The sequence below is a fragment of the Rhea americana genome, unplaced genomic scaffold, assembly GCF_003343005.1.
Source record: "Rhea americana isolate MKP2758 unplaced genomic scaffold, rheAme1 scaffold_118, whole genome shotgun sequence".
Classification (NCBI taxonomy): domain Eukaryota; kingdom Metazoa; phylum Chordata; class Aves; order Rheiformes; family Rheidae; genus Rhea; species Rhea americana.
In genome coordinates, this window is record NW_028185239.1 from 2,745,990 (window position 1) to 2,770,211 (window position 24,222).

At 36.7% G+C, this 24,222-nt stretch overlaps 1 protein-coding gene across 28 annotated transcripts in view; it reads left to right on the forward strand.

Moving 5' to 3' along the window:
• The first annotated feature begins 3,624 nt into the window (after positions 1–3,624).
• Positions 3,625–24,222, forward strand: part of ABI3BP (ABI family member 3 binding protein) — a 167,813-nt gene continuing 147,215 nt past the window's right edge. For all 28 annotated transcript variants that reach the window (XM_085319502.1, XM_085319567.1, XM_085319544.1 and 25 more), the window contains exon 1: positions 3,625–3,791. In XM_085319502.1, coding sequence (XP_085175628.1) covers positions 3,713–3,791 — 79 coding nt within the window. In that variant the 5' untranslated portion in view covers positions 3,625–3,712. The remainder of the gene's footprint in view (positions 3,792–24,222) is intronic.

Genomic DNA, 24,222 nt, shown 5'->3' on the forward strand with positions numbered 1-24,222 from the left:
GATTCTCTTCCATTGACTTTGTCCCTGATCACACTAATTTTGAGATCTGAAACTCAGCTTGGGAAAAGGATACTAGAATGCACTGACATTTTCATTTGTATGCTATCAAAGAGATGCATCTTACCTTATTTTTGACTAATGGATTTACACTCCAGCTTGTGTTTTTTATAGCATGAGAGTTCAAATGCTTGTTCTTAAGAGTGGGGGAGCAGGAAAGAAGAAGTAATTCCAGACTTGCAGAGGAGTAGGGTTAGGGTTTTCTTTTTTCTTTGTTTTCTTTTTTAAAGCAATATATCTGAAAAAATGTTCTTTGGCATCTTTCTTTTCCTGACGGCCTTTAGCAGATCCAGTGACAGATTTACAAGAAAAGGAGTCCAATAAGTGAGTCACACACAAGAGAATGAAAATTATAATTAACATCTATATAGCATGTTTTATCGCGAAGGCACCACTCTGTTTAAAAGACAGCATTGGTGAAGGGTACAGTACAAACCAGGAATGAAGAGAAAAGAGAACAAGTATACTGCAAGTAAGTCCTTACTCCTAAAGGACTTATATGGCATTATTGTGCTTTATTCATGGAATATAAGATTTTGATTTTTAAGATTCTGTTTTACAGACTTTTCCTGCTTTAAATTAGAACAGTAAGAAGTTGAGTCAGCTAGGGTTGGCTTGTCAAAATAATCAGGAATGATAGGTGAATCAGAACTGAGCCCAAATTTCAACAAGAATATACTTATATTTGGAAAAAAAATGTAAAATCCTATCTCCTGTCTCTTCCCCCCCCCCCGCCTTTTTTTTCTTTCCCTGACTATACTTGTGTTTTCACTGTACTTGCTGGTCTGGGAAATATCAAAATAGAACTAGAAAAACTCTGTTCTGCGCCCAGACTAGCTGTGATACCATCTTGTTGGAATCTCTGTCTTTGAGCATCTACCCCAGAGAGAGTCAGTTGAAGCTGAGGTAAGCAAATAAACTTTTGAGTACTTGACTTTTTACTTAAATGTTAATTTGGCACTGAGGAGGAGCAGAGGGATCAGAATTTTAGACTTTCCCATTACTTTTCCTGAATGATTTTGATGTGTTTGAGACTTGTCTGTAACTCTTTTTATCTCTTCTTTTTTATTTTGTACTAAAGTATAATAATGTAAAACTGCTGTTAACTGACCCTTCTATGTTTAAACTTCTGCTTCTGATGTGATCTCTGGTGTTAAGGATGGGTTGTATAATTCAGCATTTGTGTGGATGAGAGTAACCTGAGGAGCTTCTGGGTTAGGTAATTTCTACTGTGAAGTGTGAGGTCCAGTTTTTATTTCTGTAAACTGAAAACAGATGCTGCCTCTATTTAAATAGAGATTGTGTAGCAACCTTCCAACAAGAGGGGAAATCTGATACTTGAACAGAAATTGCAGATATGTCCAATAGTACAGGATAGGGATTGAAGTCTCAGGAACTCCCTTCTCTTCCTATGTTTGTTGTTGCTGCTGTAGTCAATGTTCACTAAGCAGCAGAAAGATTTCGAAAAGAGAAATATTTGGTACGTGATACTTTTTTTTTTTTATCATTTGTTCCTTCCAGCAACTTTTCCCCAGAAGTCAATCATGTGAGAAAATACATGAACAAAATCATTGAACATATAGATGATGCAGATGCAGGAAGCGTAATGGAAAAGTGTAAAGGAATGTCATATACTGATTTTGGACTTTTAGCATATAGTTGACCGAAATTTACACTCGCATCTGCTTATTGAACTGTAATTGCCTCTACTGAAGCATATACTTGATAAAACAGAAGGAAGCGCACAATGACACAGGTATCAGAAATCTAGGCTGGGCAGAGCTGCTTTCTAGGGAAGTGATCAGATGGAAAGGGACCTGATTAGTCTACTAGGGTTTCAAGGTTAAATATTTGTACAGCATGTCCAACAGAGAAGAAATGTTAGGATAATGAGGAAGAGGAAAGGARGAAGTAGCACCAGAGAAGCAGACAAGAGGTCATGAAAGCAGGAATGGGAAGCTGCTTATCTCTCTGAGAGGGGCTAGAACCTGCTTTGTCAGAGAGCCAAATAACTAACATGTTTCACTAAGGTTTTTCTGAATAGAAATTGGCCTTCATATGTTTTGTTGAAAGGTATCCAGTGATCTTTACAAGGTGAATCACCTGTAAGGCAAACCAATGTAATGCACCTTTAAAGTAATATAAACACAGCTGTTTGTAACCAAGCAGCAATCTTCCATTACTTCTCTTGAGAGATTGCTCTATCGAATGATTGGTTTCTTATTTTTAATTTTGAAGAGGAAGAAATAGAATGTACTTTGCAGAGAATTTTCCAAAATATATATTTCCAAATTATGTACCTTAACCCAATAAGAAGAAAAACTGCACGTTTGCTCTGTGTTTCCAGTTTTCTGTCATTTGAAACTCGTTTACCAACAAGTGTGGTCAGTGTTTTGGGAGACTCTTATCCAACTTTGTGGTCTTTTTAACCCTTTTTGTCTTACCCAATTGTAGCAGTTGCATATATCTGTTCTTAATATTCATAGGAAACACCTMACTTTTAGGATCTGAATCCTCCCAAAGATCCTTGAGTTGTTTGTGTTTGAGGCTTTTGATAAGGGTGTATGTATAATATTAACTTCCAACTCACTATTCCCAGATCTGAATTAGTGAATCAGAAAAAGTTTTCCTTTTGTCAGAATTAAAACTCTCTAGGACCATTACTGTTAGCTTCTATTTTGAAATTATTCTTTCTGCAATATGGAGCAGATGGGATCTTTTAAATACAGTACTGATGTGCCTTTTTAGAAGTGCACCCCCATGCCTTCATACTGCCATTTTGTTCTGAATTCCTTTGATATTTCTGTTCAGCCTGGGCACTAAGGTGGTGATTTGTGTTCTGCTTATAGAGTACTTAATGTATGACAGTAGCACTATCAGAAACGGGCAGGTAGGGGTGGGAACAGACCAAACATACTGAAGAGCTTTATGTATTGCAAGAGATGGATATCTGTTTTTTTCTTTTTTCTTTTCTTTTTTTTTCTTTTGTTGGGGTTTTTTGAGAGAGCAAGAGTGAGAGAAAGAGTGACAGAGAAAGAGCACACACACTACTTAATTTAATAGATTTAATCTCTTTTGGGATGTTTTCCAGATACTGAAACTAAATTCTTCCTTATTCAGTTCCCATTCAGTTATAACCTTTTTCTTCTGCTTCACTCGTTCCTTCCCAGCATCTCTTTTGTGAGTAGGGCCAAATTCTGTATTGCGTCCAATAAGGCAAAGATTTTTTCTGAGTAATATGAATACTAATTTTGCATTTTAAGTTCAGCTTTCATGGAYAAAACAGTGAAATTGTCTCACTGATCAGTTTTCAGATGATAGAGGTTTTAATATYGTTTTATCTGCATGAGATGTAAGGAATCCTATAGGTTAATCTCTTATCCTGAGAGATGGAAAGACGCTGTAACAAAACCCAGAAGATAGTTTTAGGGGGAGCCTGATTTTTTTTTTTTTTTTATTTTTTTGAGGCTAATTCTCCTTTTGCAGTGAGGGTGGATGATGTCATCCTGTCTCCTCCCACTGTGTAAACTAAGCTTGTGTCAAAGTGTTGCTGCCTCTGTCACAGACGGAACAGTTCGCTTTTAACCACAGCTGCAGTCCCTTGTCTGATAACCTCCATCAGCATCATTCAAAGTGTGAGGTTCGGTTTGTAACCATGATCTCAAGATGGGTCTTTCTTCTTTTCTGTGGACATATTGCACTAACCCTGGGAARTGCTCAGAAATTGCCAAGAGGCAAGTAGCTATGACAACTTTCTGGGGTTTTGTTTGTTTGTTTGTTTTTTCTTGTGGGGATGTTTTTTTAATGCCTGTGTTTTACCATGGAAATTTGCTTTCAGCATGTTAGGGAAGATTAAAGATAACCAAAAATAAAAGAACAGTYGACAGGACAAAGTCCAGATACAAGAGAATAACTTTAAAGCTCTCGAATAAAACACAAATCGTTCTATTGTATCTTGTGATTTTAGTGAGAAGTACCATGAAAGAAAGTAACTATATTTGTTGTTTTTTGTCATGATTTAGATAGTATTGTATATCATGATTTAGGCACTAACGTTTGTGGTGTAAGATCTTAAGGAAAATRTGACTTAGATGCACCGTGTGTTGTTGGCAAAAGACTTTAGTTTTGTCTTGAAAAAAGTCCTTTCCATTTACATCCATCCTTACTGTTAGAGTAGGAGTTCACTTTTGCAAGTCAGCTTGCATGTGTTTTGAAGGAGAAAAATGGTTTTCTATTTTTAAGAGCATTTGCATTTAAACCTTTGCATTCCACAAGAAGAAAGGAATCCAAACCTTAAATCCTGTGTGAATATTTGTTTAACTATTCTCTTCTACTGGAATCTAAAAGTACAGTATATTTGAAAAGTTGGCAGGGATATTTTCTCTCCATTCCTAATGTGACCCATATAATATTGGCATTTTACTAGTATTTTATTACTGCAGGAAGAACAGCTGTATTATTAAAATGAAAATAATGTTTCTAAATCTAGATCATAAAGCACTTTGTAGTATGTTGGCATTAAAACAGCGCTTTCACAACTGTTTCTGTACTGCACGTACTGCTCTCACTTTGTAGAATTACTTGCCTAAGTCCACTCTGCTTTGTAATGCATTTTACATCTGCAGTCTGCTGCAACCAGTAGCATTTAGAAGTTGTTGCTTGTGGCAGTGTTTAGTAACAAATCAGCAGGTTGAGGGCTTCCTAGATAGTTCTGTTTTGCAGGTGGGGGGGGTGTAAAAAAATTCTAGGGAGAACAGTTAATTTTCAACCCCCCACCACCAGAAAAAAAAAGTGGCTTTTTTTCTTTTTGTCTTTTTTTTTTTTTTTTTTTTTTTTTTAACTCATCCTCTCAACTGGAAAGGGTTTACTGCCGATGTGCAGTTTCCTGAATACTGTTAACAGTGAAGCAATGTGTACTCTGTGGGCAACAGATACATAAATATTGTTCAGGTCAGACAGACTGTAAGATCCTAGTTTTATCAAAAAGTCATTTGTAAGTAAACTATTCTACCAATTTTTGTAGCAGATGATTACACTGAGCAGAGTTGAACCCTGTATATATCTCCTCTTTTGAGGGAAGGAGCTTTGCCAGTGTTTGTCTTTTTAAATCATTTCACTTACTTTYTGTTCACTACCATGATGGCTATAATTTTGTTTTTACTGTGAAGTTCTGACAAAGCTGCTGATCCATTGCAGTCAGTGGGAGATCAACTCTGGGATATATTTCTTCATGTCCTAAAATAACATTGCAGAAGTGCWCTAGTTCTGTTTGCCAAATGCATAAAGCCGCAGGTGGAAAGTGTTTCTTGTTGACGATAGCTTTTTAAAGGTTGTTTCATTGCAGCATTGAAACACCAGTCTAATTCTTTTCTTTGCAGCTGTGTCTCAGGTGATTATTTATATTGGACTGCATTGAAAAACAAGTGTATTAGTACCTACTTATTCATCTGGAAATATTCAGAGTTATCTTTTTTCATAACACTATCTTTTTTTTTTTCCACTGAGAGTACAGGTTTTTTGCATAAGTTAAGAATATATTTTGATTTTTAGGTATTTTTAAAATGGGGACGYGTAGTGATACTATTCTGTTAAGAGGGCTACTCTGCCCTGTTGAGCAAGCTTAAATTCCAACTAATTCTTGTACTCTTCAAGTCACAAACTCCTTAAAGTGAGCATCCAGAGTCATCTCTGCTCAATAGGGAACAGTGAAATCAATTTCATAACCTGAGGGAGAAGAATCTAGCCAACTTCGTTTTCTAATGGTACGATAACCTATAAGAACTGTCTCTCAGTGTACATCTTTTCATTTTTACTACTGCTTTGGAGTTCCTGTGCCAAGTCTTCCCTCCAGGAGGTGGAACACACTGATCCCTGGCCTCATGCAGTGGGATTTGCTTTCAGTGGTACAAGGTGGAAATAAAATCTTGCCTCCTGCAGCTGCAAAGGAAAGGAGCCAATAAACCCTCTGAATGTCAATGACTTACAGAGCTATTGGAGAGTTTGTTGTGTACAAATGTGCTTTCACCTCCACAAGTGTATGTTTGACTAGAATGACAAACAAAATGCTAGTGGTGTTCTAAAGAGGGTTGTCTTCATTAACAAATTCTTTAATTATTTTAACTTCAAAAGTTAAGGCAGTGTTGCAGGAGTAATTTAAGAATGCTGTATACACCGTATACATGACATGCAGCTCAGGAAGTCAAAATCAGGGAAGCAGTTGGTGTTTTCAGTGGAAACTTATCTTACTTAGTCTACTTCTATATATCCTGTTACAGTAGTCTTATCTATATAGAAAATAGGCCTCTACTTATCTCTGGTCCTAGTATAATGCCCTAAGCACAGGTGGACGCTCTTTCTCTTGCAATTCTTTGTCACATTCACTGTAGTAAATAGTAAGTGATTAGATGTTTGTAAGCTGTGTCATAATTTGGAATCTGCAGTAAGATTTTACAGGCTGAAGTAAAGGCAATATAGTTGGAAAGGGAAAGTTAGCCAGTATTAYGCTTTTCTGTGAAGATAGTGGTTTGGGATTTTTTTCTTTTCTTTTTTACAATTGTGGTTATATTCCATGAGTTTGTGTTTAAGGAATCAGTACTGAGAAAATTCTGTAATCTGACTGTGTGAGGGGTCACAGAACAGCAGAACAGGTGATGGTGCTATCRTTGGGTCTTCTTTTTATTAATTTCTTAAGCCATTGTCCTTTTAACTGCATCCAGCTTCTAAARTTTTGTTTCTGCTAGAAAGGAAAGAGACTATGAGTTCCCTTTTATTTCTGTTTGCTCCTTTATACCACTGCCCAGCACCATCCAAAAGGTAATGCTTCAATTCAACACTGTTGTACTTGAAATAATGTGATGGAAATGCTTCACAGGAGGAAACARTTGCAATGCATAGGTGTTGGAGTTAATAATTAGAGAAAGCATGATGAGTTATATGATTCTGTTTAACAGAAATGTTCCATCCTTGAAGAAGGCAACATGGTCTCTCTAGATCAGAATAAAGTACAAAAAAACCACTTGTTTTCAGAGAATGAGTTAATAAGTAGAGCATCCTGAATATGAGAGAGAGATGAAAAAGCAAATCCACAGAATCAAAAATTAACAGGTTACAGGACATATGCCCAAGATTGTACTGTCTTGTAAATCGTATTTCACTGGCATCTTTACAGCTGGACCTGATCCAAATAGTTTTGAAGGCWACAGTTGTAGAACAAGTTCTTAGTGTTTGGTAAAACAGCATTTTATAGTTTTGATTTTGCCGGTTGACTTTCCATTTACAGTGCAGATGTGCATAGATACACTTTTTTCACCATAATCTCTGTTTCTGATAGCTTTTGTATATCTTCACACTCTATTTTCCTTTGTTAGAGCTGAAAGAAATTTTGGGTTGATCTCTTTTTTTAAGCTTACAGCTTTATAAATTTGTAAGTTAAACAAGAGCATGACATTTCTTTTTGGTTTTGCCATGTTTTTGACCCCAGGTTATTATCTGTGGTTTTCCTGCTATTTGMATTAGTCACTGGATAGACCGAAATTCAGGCCTATCCTTGTTTTGCTTTCCAGGATTTAGTCCTATCCTTGTTCTGCTTTCCAGAAAAGGCTCAAGGAACCTTAATTCACCTTCATTCTTGTTGCCACCTTCATAGAAAAGAATACAGCCTTGACGTTACTTACTGGACAATGTGAAAGAGCCTGATTTACAGACTCACATAGGGAAAACTAGATCCAAACCTTTCATTTCTGTGATTGTCAAATGTGAATATGAGAGGGAAAAAAATATGGTTTTACTGCAGTGGTAGATCATATAGTAGTATTGCTTAAAAACAGAGATAACTGTATCTAGTTTTGTTTTTCTTTTGTAAGTATATAGGTATGTTAGAAAACATGGTAGGTAACTGCTAGTTGAGATTTGTATTTATGGTAATTATGTTATCCCTTTGAGAGTGAACACAGTAACACTTCCAAACTTTTTGTTGACATCTGTAAAGGGAATAGACTAATTTTATTCATTGCTAAATTTGTTGGCCCTGCTAACGTTATGTAATACTTCTTAAGCAGAGGTTAAATTCGGCATGTGTTTTCACTTACTGGTGTCAAGCAGTTGAAACAATGTTGAGTTATTACATTGCATTGTAGTCACTGTACTACAACAGCTAAGTGTTAATTCTGAAACTTTTGCAGGCCCCCTAAGCAGCACCCCTCTTGTAGCTGTAGGAGAGTGGAGCAGAAATTGTAAGACAGAGAAGTTTCCTGAAAATTTGCTTGTTTGAGAAAATAATAATGAAGCCAGTATATCAAAATGTCACTGAAAAACAGTGAAATAAATACCATGTTGTTTATGTTACTTTCTCCATCGTTTACAAAACCAGYTTCTGGGAACTGTTTTTAAAAATACACAGATGCTTTAATATTTAAAAATATAATCTAATAAAGGAGAATCAGTTTGGACTAATCTGTTCAGCTTAATTCTTTCTAATGTCAGGAAAGAGAAGTGCAAAATGAACTTGTGTGAAATACTTCTGTTATGTTAATGGCACAGAAGTGACAATAAGATTCTATGAGAGATCCCAAAGGGATCCTTTATCTGAGATAATTGAGTGGCTAATGTTTTCAGTCAATAGATATGTTGTGGCAAATTTGGCTGTTCTGTARTCTTATTTGCAGAAAATGAAAGCAACCCAGAAGAATTCTGSCATTGTAGCAATTTATATGATCAAAACTATCTTATAAAGAAAATCAGGTCCTAAGATCACCTAATAACATATCCAAACCTGGCACTGAGCATCAGGGTTTCCAGATTCAAGATAATCTGTAATACTACAATTCCATTTTTTACACTGGGACAAGCTGAGATGTTACAGCGTAATACATATGGGTGGATTCTGCCAGGATCATATTCCGTAACATAGGAATGCATCTAAAGTGACCTTAGTGCTGGGTAAGTTGTTTAACCCTCCATTACCTCTGTTTAATTTTTGCATTCCAAGTATCTCTTTCTGAGCATTACTTTTCAGTCCTCTTCTGTGTCGTCTTTTGTATCCAGTCATTCCAGCAGGAAAAGCTACATAAGTCACTTGAGGAGAGGGCCATACACTTAATCCCACTGCTGTCAGTTGACCAAACATGCTGTATATGGATAGTACAGTCAGTCTGTATACTTGTTTACTGATGATACTGTATATGTTCAGTGGGATCTGATGTTTCTTTGGATTATTTGGGTTTAGCAGGTGTGTACTACACCGTGCATGTACAAACATAAAGCCCTGTCTGCTCCAGGGGGAAAAACGGCTAGTGGTAACCTGCCGTAGTCAGAACTGTTGATACAGCTCCTAGTGGATTTCTTTTCCTTGGGGAAATTCAAGTGCAGACTTGAAAGTGGTGGTGAGCAGGATAAATCTGTGGCTGTGGAATGTTCTCATCTACTGCCTTTTCCAGGAAATGGTTAGAGATACACTGACTGGCATGGACTGCGTGACAACATCATGTGAAGCTCAGTGTGAAGAAAGGCGTGTGTTAGAGTCCTGGAAAAGCAGTGGCCTAAAATAGGGTGCCATTAGCAAAACAATCCAGTCTGTAGTTTGTTCCCAAGAGAAACAGGGCAGCCAGAAGCAGAGCAGACACGGCCTGAGTTTTCCTGACAGGCCTCAGTTCAAACATCCTTAGCTAGAAGACCAGCATGTATGCAATGTGGATTTGCTTTATGAAGCAGGGGTTCATCTCATTTTGCTGTGAGGAYTGTGTTCTTTAAAATGACTACTGGCATTGTCATGAGTCAAATTTTTGTGTGAGCAAGAGCTGGGCCAACTTCCACAGCACTGTAGTCTCTCAGAACATGCCAATCGCTTGCTGTTATATTTTGGCTAAATCAACACTAAGCCTCCCCACTAGAGCAAACTGGTGTGAGGTGTGTCAAGATGAACACAAAACAGGCCAAACAAATGAATTTTGGCATTTGGTGTCAAAACACCAAATGATTTTGTGYTGTTGATGCAGTTGTAATGTTGGGCACCAGAATTACCTGCATTTGCACTCATTGCTTAAACAAAGCAATGCAATCAAAATTTACAGATATCCAGGCTAGGCTGCGTAGGGATAGTTACAGTAAGAACATCAGCACGGAGTCTTCACCACTTCTGAGTTACTGAGTAAAGTGCTGGTGAGGAGTTGAGGCACAAGCTTTGGGAAATTCTARCTTTCCTGAGGGCAGGCAGGTAGAGGGTGCTATTTTGTTAGAAGAAAACCAGTCTTCTCCCAGCCTGGAGGGGAGGATTTGCAGCACTTGTTCAGAAGTTGGTAGAGAAAATTTAATCTCTGGTTTTTAAAATACTGTAGAGTTGTCACTCCTTAATGATTCACTGCTGTTTAGATAGTTTCTGGAAAAAAAAAAAAAAGTAAGTGAGGCAAGAGAATCCTTCCTCTTTTCTTTTTTTTTCTTTTTCTTTTTTTTGCCTACGTGGCCAAAATCCTGTTTAACTTGAACAAAGGTGCCAAGGCAGGTTGACATAATGTAGCAAAGCACCTAAATTTATGTGTGTCTCCCCCCGCCCCCCACCATRGTATGGTAACACTGGAGTGTTAGTGACCATACAAACCATGTTCTCAAAGTGGGAGGGAATTTCTTGTGTAGAGTTATTTCTGCCTTTCCATGTAGTTCTAAGTTTTTGCATTATTCTTGAAATCCGCTCAAGAAAAGCATGTTTCAGAAAAGCAGCAAGAATTTATAATATTCTTTCCTATCACTAGGAGCTGTCGCRTCAGTTTAAGTGTCTGCAAATGGCAGCAGAGTGCCTGATAGGAGTTTACATAATTAATACTTTGGGAATCTGGCCAAGTCTAGAGGACTACCAATGTATCTGGGAAAACATTGTTTTTGAACTTGTGTAGGGAAAAATCTTTTCTTTTTTTGTCAGCTGCTTGCCTCTGCTTTTTATGCATAATTAATTTTTCTTTCTATGATGTAAAAGTCTGGAACCATTTTAGAGCACATAAAATTGTGGCTGATTCAAAAATGCAAATATATAAAACTGAACTGTCCCAGAAGGTTGTTTTGTGACTTTGAAGTGAAAACATTTTCTGGCWGTTTTGATTCCCTCATTACCACAGTGCAAGCCTGAACATGAACAAGAAGAATACACGTAGAAAAAAATACAAGACATCAAGCCTTATCACTTCTGTTTTTTTTTTTTTTAATCTGAATGTGTCTGTACAATGTGCACATGCATATATGCAAATTAGAGGAATAGGTCCAATAGTCTGAGAGGTAATAAAAAATTTAGCTTTCAGGTGCAAAGATAGGGAGAAAACTGTATTGTCTGACCTGGAAGATTTGGCAGAGTTCCATTATCTCTGACTGACACGAATACTGAAGTGGTTGGATTAAATGGCAGGGTACAGTTTTTATTTATAACAGTGTGTGCTCAACCAGACCTTGGGTTTTTATTATGCAGGGAAATGGCTAGCTTCAGGCTTGGGTATTATTAATTCTCTCGGTTTGGTGAAGGGCTGTTTGCRGCAAAAGGGAGGGAGTTTCAAGTTCAAATGAAATCTATAGGTCTTCCTTTCTCATAAAACTTATTAACAGATATATACTGTTGTGAATATGATTGTGCAATTGCGCTATGTTTAGCTTAATAGCTACATAGCCAGTACTAGCTTAATATTTGCTCCCTTAATGATGAGAATCAGTTTGTAACTATATTGTGAGAAATTATAAACAGAAATGCTGCATCTGTGCAGCATCTCTTCCTGGATTTTTTGTTTTAATTATGAGGAAGGCAAAATCTGACAATTCTAATAAAAATGTCTCCCTGATCATATGGGTTATTCAGTKCTCCTTCGTAGGTAATGAATCTATTGTGACTCACCTGGTGTAGTAGTATTCTACATAATGTTTGTTGAGTCTTTGTGTAAACATCGTAAATAAGATTTTAATAGAAACTTTACTATTGCAAACCTTTTGGACTAAAGAATTTGTTTTAACTTCTGGACAGGTTTTATGATTCTTGCTCCGGTAAAAGATTCTCACTAACACTAAACCTTTCATGACAAAAAGTCWTGAGAATAATCTCCCTTTCTACCTCCCTTCCTTTCTCCCTCCCTCCCTTTCTTCCACACACCCCCCCACGCATGTAAAACTACTGTGAGATCTAGTTGTCTGTTGTTAAATTAATTGCACCAAAAATTACCTATTTCCATCTTCCAGGCTTCTCTCTGCCCTTGCAGTTTTAGAAGCATGCTCAAATAGCAGCTGGTAAAAGCATTGGTATGCTGTTTATGTACAATAACGAATTCTTAGAAAGCATCTAAATAACAGATGTTTATTGTGGTCCCCTTTTCACTGAAATATTCACAGTACTGCTAGTAATGGAGAATGGGTGCTGTAAATATAGTTATTTGGAGGATGCTTCATAGTAGAGCTGAGAGAAATTACAGATGCTCAGCCACACAAAGGGAATAGATACTCTTAATTAGGTGCTACTTCAGTGTAGAAACTTCAGGTGTTGTGAATGTTATTTTCCCATGATTTGGCTTTTTTTGGGGGGGAGGGGGAAAGCATTCATTTGTTTTTGAAGTGTTAAATATTTGTCAGWTGTCAAATGCAAATTACATAGAGTATCTCATATTTTAAAACTTAAACACTCTGCAGTCATGAAGGAATATGTATATTATATACCCCTAAGCTAGAAAACATTCCTTGGGAGTTAATTTAATCTACTGAACAGTGGATTTCAAGATCGATGATGAKAGAGACATAAATTTATACATACCATAAATTCTCCACAAACAATTAGATACATACCTGAGTGAATATAACTAAAAATGTAAGTCAGTCATACACAGTGCAAGAATTCTRTCTCATACTGGAGAGTCCAAGGGAATTAACATTTTGTAAGAGTCGGTTTAAGATAAAAAAAAAAAAAAACTAGAAAGTTTGAAAATATTCACACCTAATTGACTTGTAAGAATTGTCTTCTTTGGGAGTGCTCTTACAATTAATAGAAGACTCTAAAATTAAAATTTGCCGTTAACCACTATTATCAGGGAAGTGGAACTAAAGGGTAGAAAAATTACAGTGCAAGAATTCTATCTCATACTGGAGAGTCCAAGGGAATTAACATTTTGTAAGAGTCGGTTTAAGTTAAGCACTACAACAAACTAGAAAGTTTGAAAATATTCACACCTAATTGACTTGTAAGAATTGTCTTCTTTGGGAGTGCTCTTACAATTAATAGAAGACTCTAAAATTAAAATTTGCCGTTAACCACTATTATCAGGGAAGTGGAACTAAAGGGTAGAAAAATTACAGTTTAAAAACTTTCTAGTTACTTGGAGAATTACTTAAGAATTCAGGTTTTCTCTGTTTGTATTTTGTGATGTGAGCAAAGCCATGTGCTGTTAGTACCTGAAGACAAGAAAAGGTACCTGGACTGGCCTCTTTTCATTGTTAACAATTGATTTTTCCTTTTTTTCTGCTTTTCCCAACCAAATATCAGTGATAGTAAACTGGTGCCATATCCATGGTGTTGAGTTCTTCATTCAACATCTGCCCTGATGATTTCTGTTGAACAGAACTAAAAGAATGTATTCTTCCTAGCTGGATGTGAAAACTGCAGCACTCTGAGCAAATCACAAAAAACAATAGCTTCAGCTCAAGAATGCAAAAAATCACTTCTACTTTTCTTTCTTCTAAAATCAGAGTAGATTGCGTGGCTGATGGGTCTGTGCAACAAGTGCAGTACCCTATCCTGCCCCCCAAATAGCTTATACCTTCCTGTTGTGTAATTCCTAATGTTCTTTTTATTGACATTTTTCTTCCTCTCTGTAAAGATTTGGAGAGAGAAATTAAAAAAATGTAAATATAGACTTTAAAAAATGTTTTAGAACTAGAGAATCTTCCTCAATACTTCCTTTCCTCTCTGTAGATAAAAGTAATGTGGTGAAAAAGGAGCAGCTGCTATAATGGAAACAGAAGTTGGAAATATTATGACAGAGTGTAAAGTATATTTTCTGCCATTTCCTGGGTAGGAAAGGAAATGAGTGGGAGAACAAGTAAAACACTTTTATAGTATTAAAAATAAGGAAAAAATGTAGCATATTTTGRATTTATCTCAGTATTTATCCCTTAGTCATACACATTGATTTTATTTTATTTTTATCATATACTTACTATAAATATTTGTTTACTGATGTTTCTTCTAATCCACTGGTTTATGACTGTTTACATAACTTCATATTTAAGTTTTCTTAAAAATAGTTAACAATGCCTCTRTTTTACAAGATGTCTGAAATGCTGAAAAGGAGAATTTCAGTGAAATTTTGGAATTCAGTAGTACTTCCTGAAATCATCAAATATTTCTGTTATTCATGATTTCCATCTTCATTTTTTAATCAAAAACTTACTGGAAGTCTATTTCTTCTTTCTTCAGACAYTTGCTTGAAATATAGAAGCTTTCCTTCAGTCCCCGCACACTTGGAATGCAAAGTAATAAAAAGGAAGATAAAAGGGGTCATTTATGACTTTATTAAACCTGTAAGTGATTTTGTAAGAAGCCAGGTCATCAGTCTTGGGATTCATCTCATCTAGTGATGCAAGATGAGATACGTTTTTCCAGCTGGGAAAGCTATACGCAGTTGGAATCAACACTTACAGGACTCAGCTCTATCCAACTAGTGTAATGGACATGTGTGAGAATGTGCAGTTTTGAGACAGAGAGCATAAGTGAAACCACTTTATTATGACTACTCTGTTGGAAATATTGAGCCATTTTTTGGGTTGATGTCTAGAACTCTGTAAACTGAAAGAGAATAAACAGTGAAARTTTTACTGATAGGCCCGAAATCAGGCATTGACCAAGTCAAATTGCAGTTCTTAGTTAAAGCATAATAGCGTTTCATATTTGATTACTATTTTTGGTTACTAATAAAATTTGATTATTTCTGAATTTAGCCTGTGATATTCAGGAACACCTAAGAAATGTAGGCTTCAGATGATTGCTTTATCAGCTGTCTGCCTCTGAAAAGTAGGGAACTCATTCCAAAGTTAAAACACAGAATATTGCAAACACGATTGCCAAGTATATTTCTGAAGGTATTAATCCTTGCATTATTTAAAAACCTGTATGTCTTGGGTATTAGAAGATTTTGAGCCATGAGTTCAGATACTTTGTGTGATTGTGTGATGATTGCACTGTTGGAAGTGAAAAGGCACTGTAACTTCAGAGAACAGATGGTCCCATTGGGCTTTCATCTTTTGATACATACCTATTTCAGCTGTACACAGCATAATATGGCAGTTATAAATACAGATTAAAACCCAGACTCTGCATGGGTATTTCCACAAGCGTGCACACATTCATGAATTCTTAAATGTCTTGTGCTGTGAAGGATCTTGTCCCTAGTGTTGCAATCTCAGTGTGATAGGCAGATTGCACTTTTCTGTTTCTAGGTATTTCTACTAKAAAAAGATTGACATTACTTTCTGGTTGAAATGGTTGTTCTTGTTTGCCCTTCTATTCATTCTTTTGATAATCTGTAACCAAAACCACAGACTGGACTGTCTTTCTCAGGGGGTATGTTCACTTGTATGTATTTTAAAAGCTTTTAAGGGAGGAGAATTTTCAAATTCAGTATTTTATCAGGATGCAACAATGGCTGCCTAATCTATTGCACTGTCATTCTGTAAAGGTGATTCAGGAATGTAGCTTGATGGCTGCCTGTTTCTGAATGGATATCGCAGTCTAGTTTGTTTCCTTTGGATATAAAAGCAGATTATTCTGTACAACACACTGTCTTTATCTGCACAAGCCATATTATGTCCCAGGTGTATACCAATCTTAAAACACTCTCCACTACTGAAATGAATTTAGGAACTGCCCTGGAAATTGCTGCAGAATCAGAAAGACTATCAATGTGGACTTTGGACTTTGGACTTTAACCACTGTTTTTTGAGCCCAGAAGCCCAACCAGTTTTTCATCTACCTTGTGGTCTACCCACCCAGTCCACATCTCTTCAATTTGGCTGCCAAGATACTTCAGGAGATTGTGTCAGAAACCTTGCTAAGTCAAGGTAAATGACATTCACTACTTTYTCTTTGTACACAGAGCCTGTATTAGCATCACGCTGGTCAGACACAATTTGGCCTTGATAAATTTGTACTGGCTTTTCTTAATCTCCTTCTTGTCCTTCATGTGCCTTGAAGTAAAGATTCTGTGTCCTTCTGGGGACTGAGATTTGGTGGGGATGATGAGACTTAGAGATTAGTCTACATCTTAAGAGTTGGCAGTACATACTGGTATTAAATTTACTCTGCTAGCCCATTTTGCAAATACTCCAGGCTGTCCAAACACTGCTGTTTTAAGCAGTTTTGCTGTTAAAAAACAACCATCTGAAAAAAATAAAATAATGTGTTCTGGTAATATAGAATGATCACATGAAAGGAACAGAATTCAAAATGACTGCTACAATATGAGACCTCTCTGCATTCTAGGTACATGTCAGTCAACGTAGCAGATTATCAGTGTGTTCAGTAATGACTGATAACAGCATAGGTTGTGACATAAAATTTCTTCACTCTTTTCTTGAAGATAACTTCAGTTACAGTTCCAAATACTGTTTTTCATCMTGCCTTTGGTTTCTGATTTTTCAAAAATGTATTGATCTTTGTAGATGAAAAGTGGATTAAGGGAGCGGTAATGCTAAGCACTGCCTGCCAGGAAATGAATAGGTTCTTAAAAAATCTATTGCTCTAAGGTCCACAGCCTTTTATGATGATTATTTCAGTATGTCTCTAATTTATGAGCAGAACCAGACTGACAGCATCTGAATTCCTCACCTGCTTAAGTTATTAATATCTTATTGAGCTTTCCCTACTGAGGTGCTATTGTTAGAGAAATTCCACATCTTATGTCCAGCCCTGTTCAAAGACCACATTGGCCTTTTGGTGTTTGCATTAGCTGGTGTTCTTGAGGGCTTAAAAAGGAGTTAGATCTAGAAAACCTGAGAGGCTTTTCTTGCTCCCCATACTCTTCTGCATTCCTTTATTGAATAACCTTATGCATAGTCTGTCAGGTTCTTTGGCCAAGATGCAGTTTTCTTCATAGCCCAGCCTGGGTGGAGTCGTCTTGGGCCCAGTTCTTTGGACAGGAGGGGAGCCAGGATTGGAGAGACCAGCTTTTCTGGGCAAGAAGCAGGTACTGTGTCATCAGCTCTGTCTAGGTGGGGTTGCATCAGCCCAGAAAATGACGTGCCAGGACAGTCTGGAAAAACCAACAACAAACAATCACCTCTGAAAGTAAAGCCAGGAGGGCAGTGCCCTGGAACAATAATTTATATCAGAACCAAATCAAGCTCTATTGTACAGGAAAATAAGTGGTCCATAAACTAAATCAAAATCAGAGTKTGAGGTTGTTTCATTAACAAGGACTTTCTCAGAGAAAAAGGATGTGCTGTTAATTCAAAAATTAATGTCTATCAAAAATGGTTTGACTTGGGTTTGACTTGAAGGAATTTCAGGGAGCCTTAGTGAGTTAAGATGACTGATCTATTGTCCCTAACCCGCAAGAATGTTGAATTGTGCACTTACAACAATTTCTGGAACTTTTTATTTGAATTAAATTTTTTGACATATATTACTTTTAAACACAAATCAGTTTACCTACTGAGAAAAGAAATGAATGAAATTTTCTAAGATTTATGAGAAAAATTAAGAAATATCTTAGGCCTGGAGTAAGAGGCAGGTTGTCAGAACTCTGTCCAAACAGGCTTTCAGAAGTTTAATTCCTGTACCCTTTTCCACCTGAGCTGCAGGCTTAGTTATTTTAAGTTGTTATCATTTTTAATTTTCTCATTTGTTTTGATTTTGTTTTCCATGTGATGTTAACAAATGATGGGAAGTGGGTTGCAGAGCGAAAACCAGAAATGAGGGCTGGACGGCTAGGATGGAATCCTGAGTTTGAATCCTGGCTCTTTTCTGTTTTGTGCCTTGAATATAACAACAGTTACTGTACTTAGCTCAATAAAAATTAATTTTAAAATGATACTCGAAAGGAGTCATGAAAAGTACGCAGTGAAAGAAATGGAACTTCAAAGAAGTGCCTGAGTGACCTGAAAACAGATGAGAAAAATGGCAGCATGTCAGCAATGAAACTCTTATGTACGTGTTGGAATTACTGACAGTGAAATCTTCATCTCCTCCTTGTCCTTACTGATTGCAAAACACTAGCAAGCTGCAGTTAATAATTAAACTTTGAGCTGTCATGACCACTGGAGAGGCATTRGCACAGAAAGCTTTGAAGAGTGGGCAGTTATCTAATAGAAATACTTTAAAGATTTTAACAAGGTGGGCAGTGGAAGGACTGTACTTCAAGAGGACCTATTTGCCAGATTCCCTTCTGTTTCTGTAAGAAATACCTGTTCAGGATATATCCATTAAAAATGGAGAGCTTTAGATTAGTGTTGGTCAAACTATGCATTCCAGCTGAGGAGAAGTCCCAGTAATTTTGAAAGATTGCTGTGAGAAAGAGCACTGAGAATGATGGGTTTGGCTCTAGGCAMATATTTTCTTATGGAGATCTAAGCTGAATTACCATCTTCACCCGAATATCACAGTTCTTGAATAGAATGTATTATTCCATATTTCAATATCTCTCTRTGGACATCAAGTAGCTAGGAAATCTACTGGCAAAATGCCCAGTCAGAAAGATGATTTTACTGATAGATGTTAAGAGTCTTGAGGGGATTGAAAGGTTTCATTACTTCCCTGGGTGGTCATTATGATACCCAACAATAGAACACAAAATGCAGAATTAAAAGGCTATGAAATTCTGTAACCATGTGTGYATTTGCAGCATTTTTGTAGTCTCATTCTGCACAAGTCTTATCTGCTGTGCTCTCTATGTACTTGATAAAAAATGATTCAGATGAATTAATCATCAAAGTTATTCTAGCTTACCTTGATTTTGTCTTTCGTCCGTACCTTACCTTGACTTGTTTTGCATAAAAGTAATCTGTGCCAGTCTTCAGTAGCCAAAGAACTTATATGCTCCTCTACTGAACAAAATGGCAGTTCTGAGTTACTTTACCAATTTAAGTGTATAATAAGATGCATAGTGTAAAGATCATAGCTGGATACAGCCTGTTCTAGYTTTTATTAGATAGTTTTGATCAAAGTTCTTTTTCTTATCAGTTGACATAAAGTGGCTTTAACACTTAGATCCTCTTCAGAGGTATCCATCTCTCTCTGTTTATGAAACACCAGCTGTTAGATAGTTTAGGTTATTTAGATCCTTCTTTAGTGATCTACTTTTTAAATTACTGTGTGTCATAGGACAAGTCATGCTTACCATGCTAGTGCATCTATTTCCCAGTATCAATGGGAATCAAAAATGGTTGCTGACTTAAAAACTTAAGACAGAATTGATTATTAGTTTCTAGTTACTGATATATGGTAACAAGCCTTAATAAAACAGCAAGCTTATTTTTTTTTTTTATCTATCAAGCATAGTCAAAACATGAAATACCTACTATTTATGTGTTTGATAGTTGTGTTGGCCATGAGTATAAAAAGTAGCAGCACATCTCAATGCAAAAAGGACAGCATTTTAATTATTGTAGGGAATGAAAGCTATGAATAAATAAATAAATAATTGTATTCAAAATACAACTAGTCTTGATCATAGCCTAGGAATCATAATTGCATTGGAGAAAAAACCTTTAGTAATTACAGGCTAAGAACTTGAGAATTTTGTCTGAAAAAAGCTGGAAAAATGATGCGTGTGGAAAAAGCTGCTGTTTTTCCCTGTACAACTTTTTAAGGTGGAGAACTGTTTCTGATGACTAGATAAGTCTTATTAAAAAATTWTTCTTAAAAATAATGAAGAAAATAATGATCTGTCCAACTGATAACTCTTGAGCAGAATAACAAAGGAAATCAAACAACTTTTTGATAGATAAAATGAGCTTCAAAACATTTCAAAATCAARTATTTGCTTCAGCTCTTCAGTTGCTTTGTAGAACCAACAGAATTGCTTTGGAACCAGCAGAACCAATGGAGTGGTGAGAGAGAAACTGAGGTTAAGGAGATGGTTAGGATTTGAACAGGAAACTTCGTGCTGAATCTCTCTCATTACTCATCCTTAAAAACATTCTAGTAACCCTCTGTATAATAAATGTAGGCTCCTGAGTAAGAACAAGATGGCTTGTATTTATGCTTTTTGGAAACTGCSTGAGCTTAGAGATGCTGTGAGCGTAAGCTGAAAGCTAGTGAGCTAGGTTAATTTTGCAGGTGTACATGCATGTGTATTTTGAAAAGTTAACCAGCTATGTGTTGACAGTTTATTTTTCTGAAGTAATTTTAGATTTATGTACAGAGTGTTGGGATAATAATATTTTGAAAAAATTGTTTCACTTAGAGACTTCAGTTCAATGCCTTTAGCTTAAAAGCCCAGTCTTAACAAGACAATCTTGTTATCCTTGTTAAGGATGTGGTCTATATGATACCTAGTTTCATCGTTCAAGTATTTGTCAGTGTGGATTTTATATTGGGAGTATTGGTGTTTTATATAATGTGTGATGAGAAAGCTGACCTAAAACTGTTCACAGCTGCTTTACGAGAGGGTGCAAAGAAGACATAGCCTGACTTTTCTGAGAGGTGCACAGCAATAGAACAAGGGGYGATGGAGGCAAGTTGGAACATAGGAAATGCCAGGTAGATGTTAGGATTTTTTTTCTATATGAGGGTGGTCAAATCCAGGAACAGATTGCCCGCAGAGATTGTAGAATCTCCATCTTTGGAGGTGAGCATCCTGATCTGGTAAGACCTGCTTTGGGCACACAGTTGGACTAGATGACCTATGCAGCTCCCTGCCAGCCTCAGTTATTCTATGATTCTGTGACTGTGATTCTCTCTGTAACATTTCTTGTTCATTCTACTGCRTAGAAACAGAACTATTTTTAAATGTTTCCCATTTTAAGCTATAGTTGGTTTTGAGCCAAATAAYCATCAGTTCTTCATGTTGAGAAGCCAAAACAAATACAAAAAGATAAAATAGCAAAAATAAAGTTACATAGWGTTACATTATCATTGTAGTCTTGGCTGGTGGTACTTATGGCACCAGATTTGGAAAATGAAAGACCTGCTGTGAACAATTTGAATGTTACAAGTGAGGTGGTGCTCRCAAATAGGCAGTGCTAAGGTATTTTCTTAAGGCATGCTCCGTTTGTCAAGCACTGTGGGTGGCAGTGCTGGGTCTTTCATTCATGCCCTCTAAATTCTTTGAAATGGTGAAAAATAAACAGTTTCAATGTAAGGCAAAAGGAATTCTGATGATGAAGCCAAATTTGCTCTAATACAGCACAGCTGTATTCACCTCCTAGTTTTGTAGGGCAGAGTTCAAGGCTTTTCACTCTATGGAGTTTTTCTATGAAAAAGAAAAACAGAATTGCAGACCATTGCGAGTGTTCATATGCATTTAAACCATATCGGTAGGATGATGGAATAAGTAAGCGTGTAGCATCTTGCCACCATAGTGCTTTTGCTGCATCTTCAGCAAAGCAGGTGAGTAGATGGCTCAAAATGTGAGTTGCTAAGACAAATTCATTTTAAGAACAAAAATACTTACTTTGTTCCATTTACACGTGATTCTTGAAGTTTGTTGCTGTATCAGCRCTTCACTAAATTTACTTCTGAATGTTCTAATAACTAATTCATGAATTATCAGCCAGAAGTTGATATGTCCTCTTAAATTAGAGAGGGAAATAGTGTGTTCTTCAGCTAAAGATACTTTATTTGACAGGGTCAAGGTACGTTTTTGGTTTTGGGTAGAAACAGAAATGAGCTGGTTAATTCAAATTCCAATCACCTCATGACCTGCTTTCTTTCATGGTCCTAGAAACAGGTGAAAATAAATCTACTGGCAGTTTTAACTAACTCCACATCTATTGTTACCGACAGTAATACTGTTAGCAACCAGTGATGTTGCTAACATGGAATGCAGAATTTTAAAACCTTTAACTCTGTGTTACTGAATCAAATTTGATCTGTTTATTTTTTGGGGAAACAAATCCTCACATGCTTTATTTGCTTTTAATGTTGGAAATTTCACTATGTCCACTACTGAATTACAAAACAAATACTATTTTATTGCARCTTGCCCAGTGAACCATTTTTATATTTATCTCCTTATTTCTTTCCAGTTACTAAATAGCAATGGAATTATATAAATCTATTCCTAACTGTTACCTTTTACTGTTTTGTCTTTTTGGACTACTTTGCAACTGTTTTTTCTTAGTGGGATGTTAGACCAAAACAGAATGGCTTTGACTGAACATTTGCAGTGGAAACTGATATTGAAAATTGGGCATCTCTGTTTTGCAGCCAAAGATGAACCATCAGTTAAAACTAGCTGATGAGAATTAGAGGTAGTAGCTGTGCTTCTGAATTCTCCCCTTTTCTCCATGATTAAAATGATAATAAGAAGAAAATACTTCACATAATCTCTAGTGACCCCAAAGCTTATAGAACAAATATCCATCTGAATATTTTATGTTTTATTTTCAATAGTTATGTCCACATTTTGAAGATGTGAACTTCAGTTAGGTCACTTACAGTTAAATTTTTCTAATGTTCCAATGTTTATTTGCTCTTGGCTCCTTTTGCCTATTTCTGACTGCTTATTTTTTCCAGTTAGCAAAACTAATGGTTGTCCCAAGTGGCTTCTTCAGACTAGTCAGGGCTATTTTCTTCTTTCTGAAGAATTAACAGTAATTGGTTCCTTACATTGCAGCTGATGCCATGGGGCTGGACTTTAAATTTCACCTTGCAGGTGAAGAGGCCTCTCCTAGAATCTGAGGGTGTTGAGGTGCCTTATGATGTGTTCTTGGTTCAGATCTGCTGCACGTTGTTTGTCATGCTGTTTTGGCCATCGGTTGTCTTTTGTTGTAGAGCATACTTGCAGATCAGTTTGGAATTTCTGTTGGCAAGCTGGGATGGAAAGATTATATTTCAGAGGTAGCTATGGATCCCAGAATCTTCCATTTAGTGATGGCCTTAAGGTAAAAGAATTACTCCACAAATGCTTATAGCCAGGCTTTCAATAATGCATGCCAAAAGCTGACAAAAGTGAATATGAGTTAGGAAAAGACAACATTGCTTTATTTTGTGCCTGAAAGTGTTCTCTTTTGTTTGTAAGATATTTTCAGAATTTCTTTGCATTGGAATTAGAGGGAGTCTAGTTCATCATTCTGTTATTTTTCATCAAGGAGACAGAGGAAAAAAAGGATATTTTAAAATCATAATACGACAAGGGTATTTTCTCCAAATCAGATATATGTTATCATGATATCACAGCAGTCAGGTTTCTGGGACCTGCCCCATCCATTTGATCATGTTTAATGAATGTTTATCTGTGTACTGGCCAAGATAGGGATGATATTACTCAGAATGGCCATGCCTGCTTTCTCTGTTGTTTGTTTTAAATACTGTGAGATCAACACAAGTAAAATTTATTTTGCTGAGAGCAGTCCCCCTTCACCAAGCTAACTGATACAAAGTCCCTTATATATCTATATAGCTGCTGGCTGGCCTTCTCTTGCATAGTCCTGCAGTGTCTGTGCTGCAGAGTCCTGTTGAGCTCTCCCTAGCTAACAGCAGCAGCCCCTCTGCAGTATTGTATGCTCCATGGTTTCCAAGCTTCCACATTGGGTCTCCTCATGGTCACCTTAAGAAGAGCTGCACTTTTTAAGGTTTTTGCTGGAATTTTTTGTTTGCAACTTATATGACCTCTTTGGTTCTGGGACATTTTAACAAATTTTTTCTTTAATTCTTCAAGAACTATTTCTTTATAACGTACTCAGCTACAAAAAGAGGCTTGCCTCACAGCCTGTTTTGTTTGTGATTTATGGCATAATGTTAAGAAGTATACTGTGCATGAGTGGGCACAAAAATGAGGCGTTAGAAGAGCTCAAAGGGTTCTGGAAGGAAATTGGCGGATTAAGCTGTTGTAAGGCATAACACCAGAACTGCCTGTTGGAGGCTGACCTGGACCAGTCTGGTGGCTAAATAGCTCACTGACCTTGTTTGGGTAGATACGTCATTGCAAACTAAAAGTCCATGCCAAGAGTGATCTACCATATACTGACGGTTATGCCTTGACCCAGAGCACTTCTGTG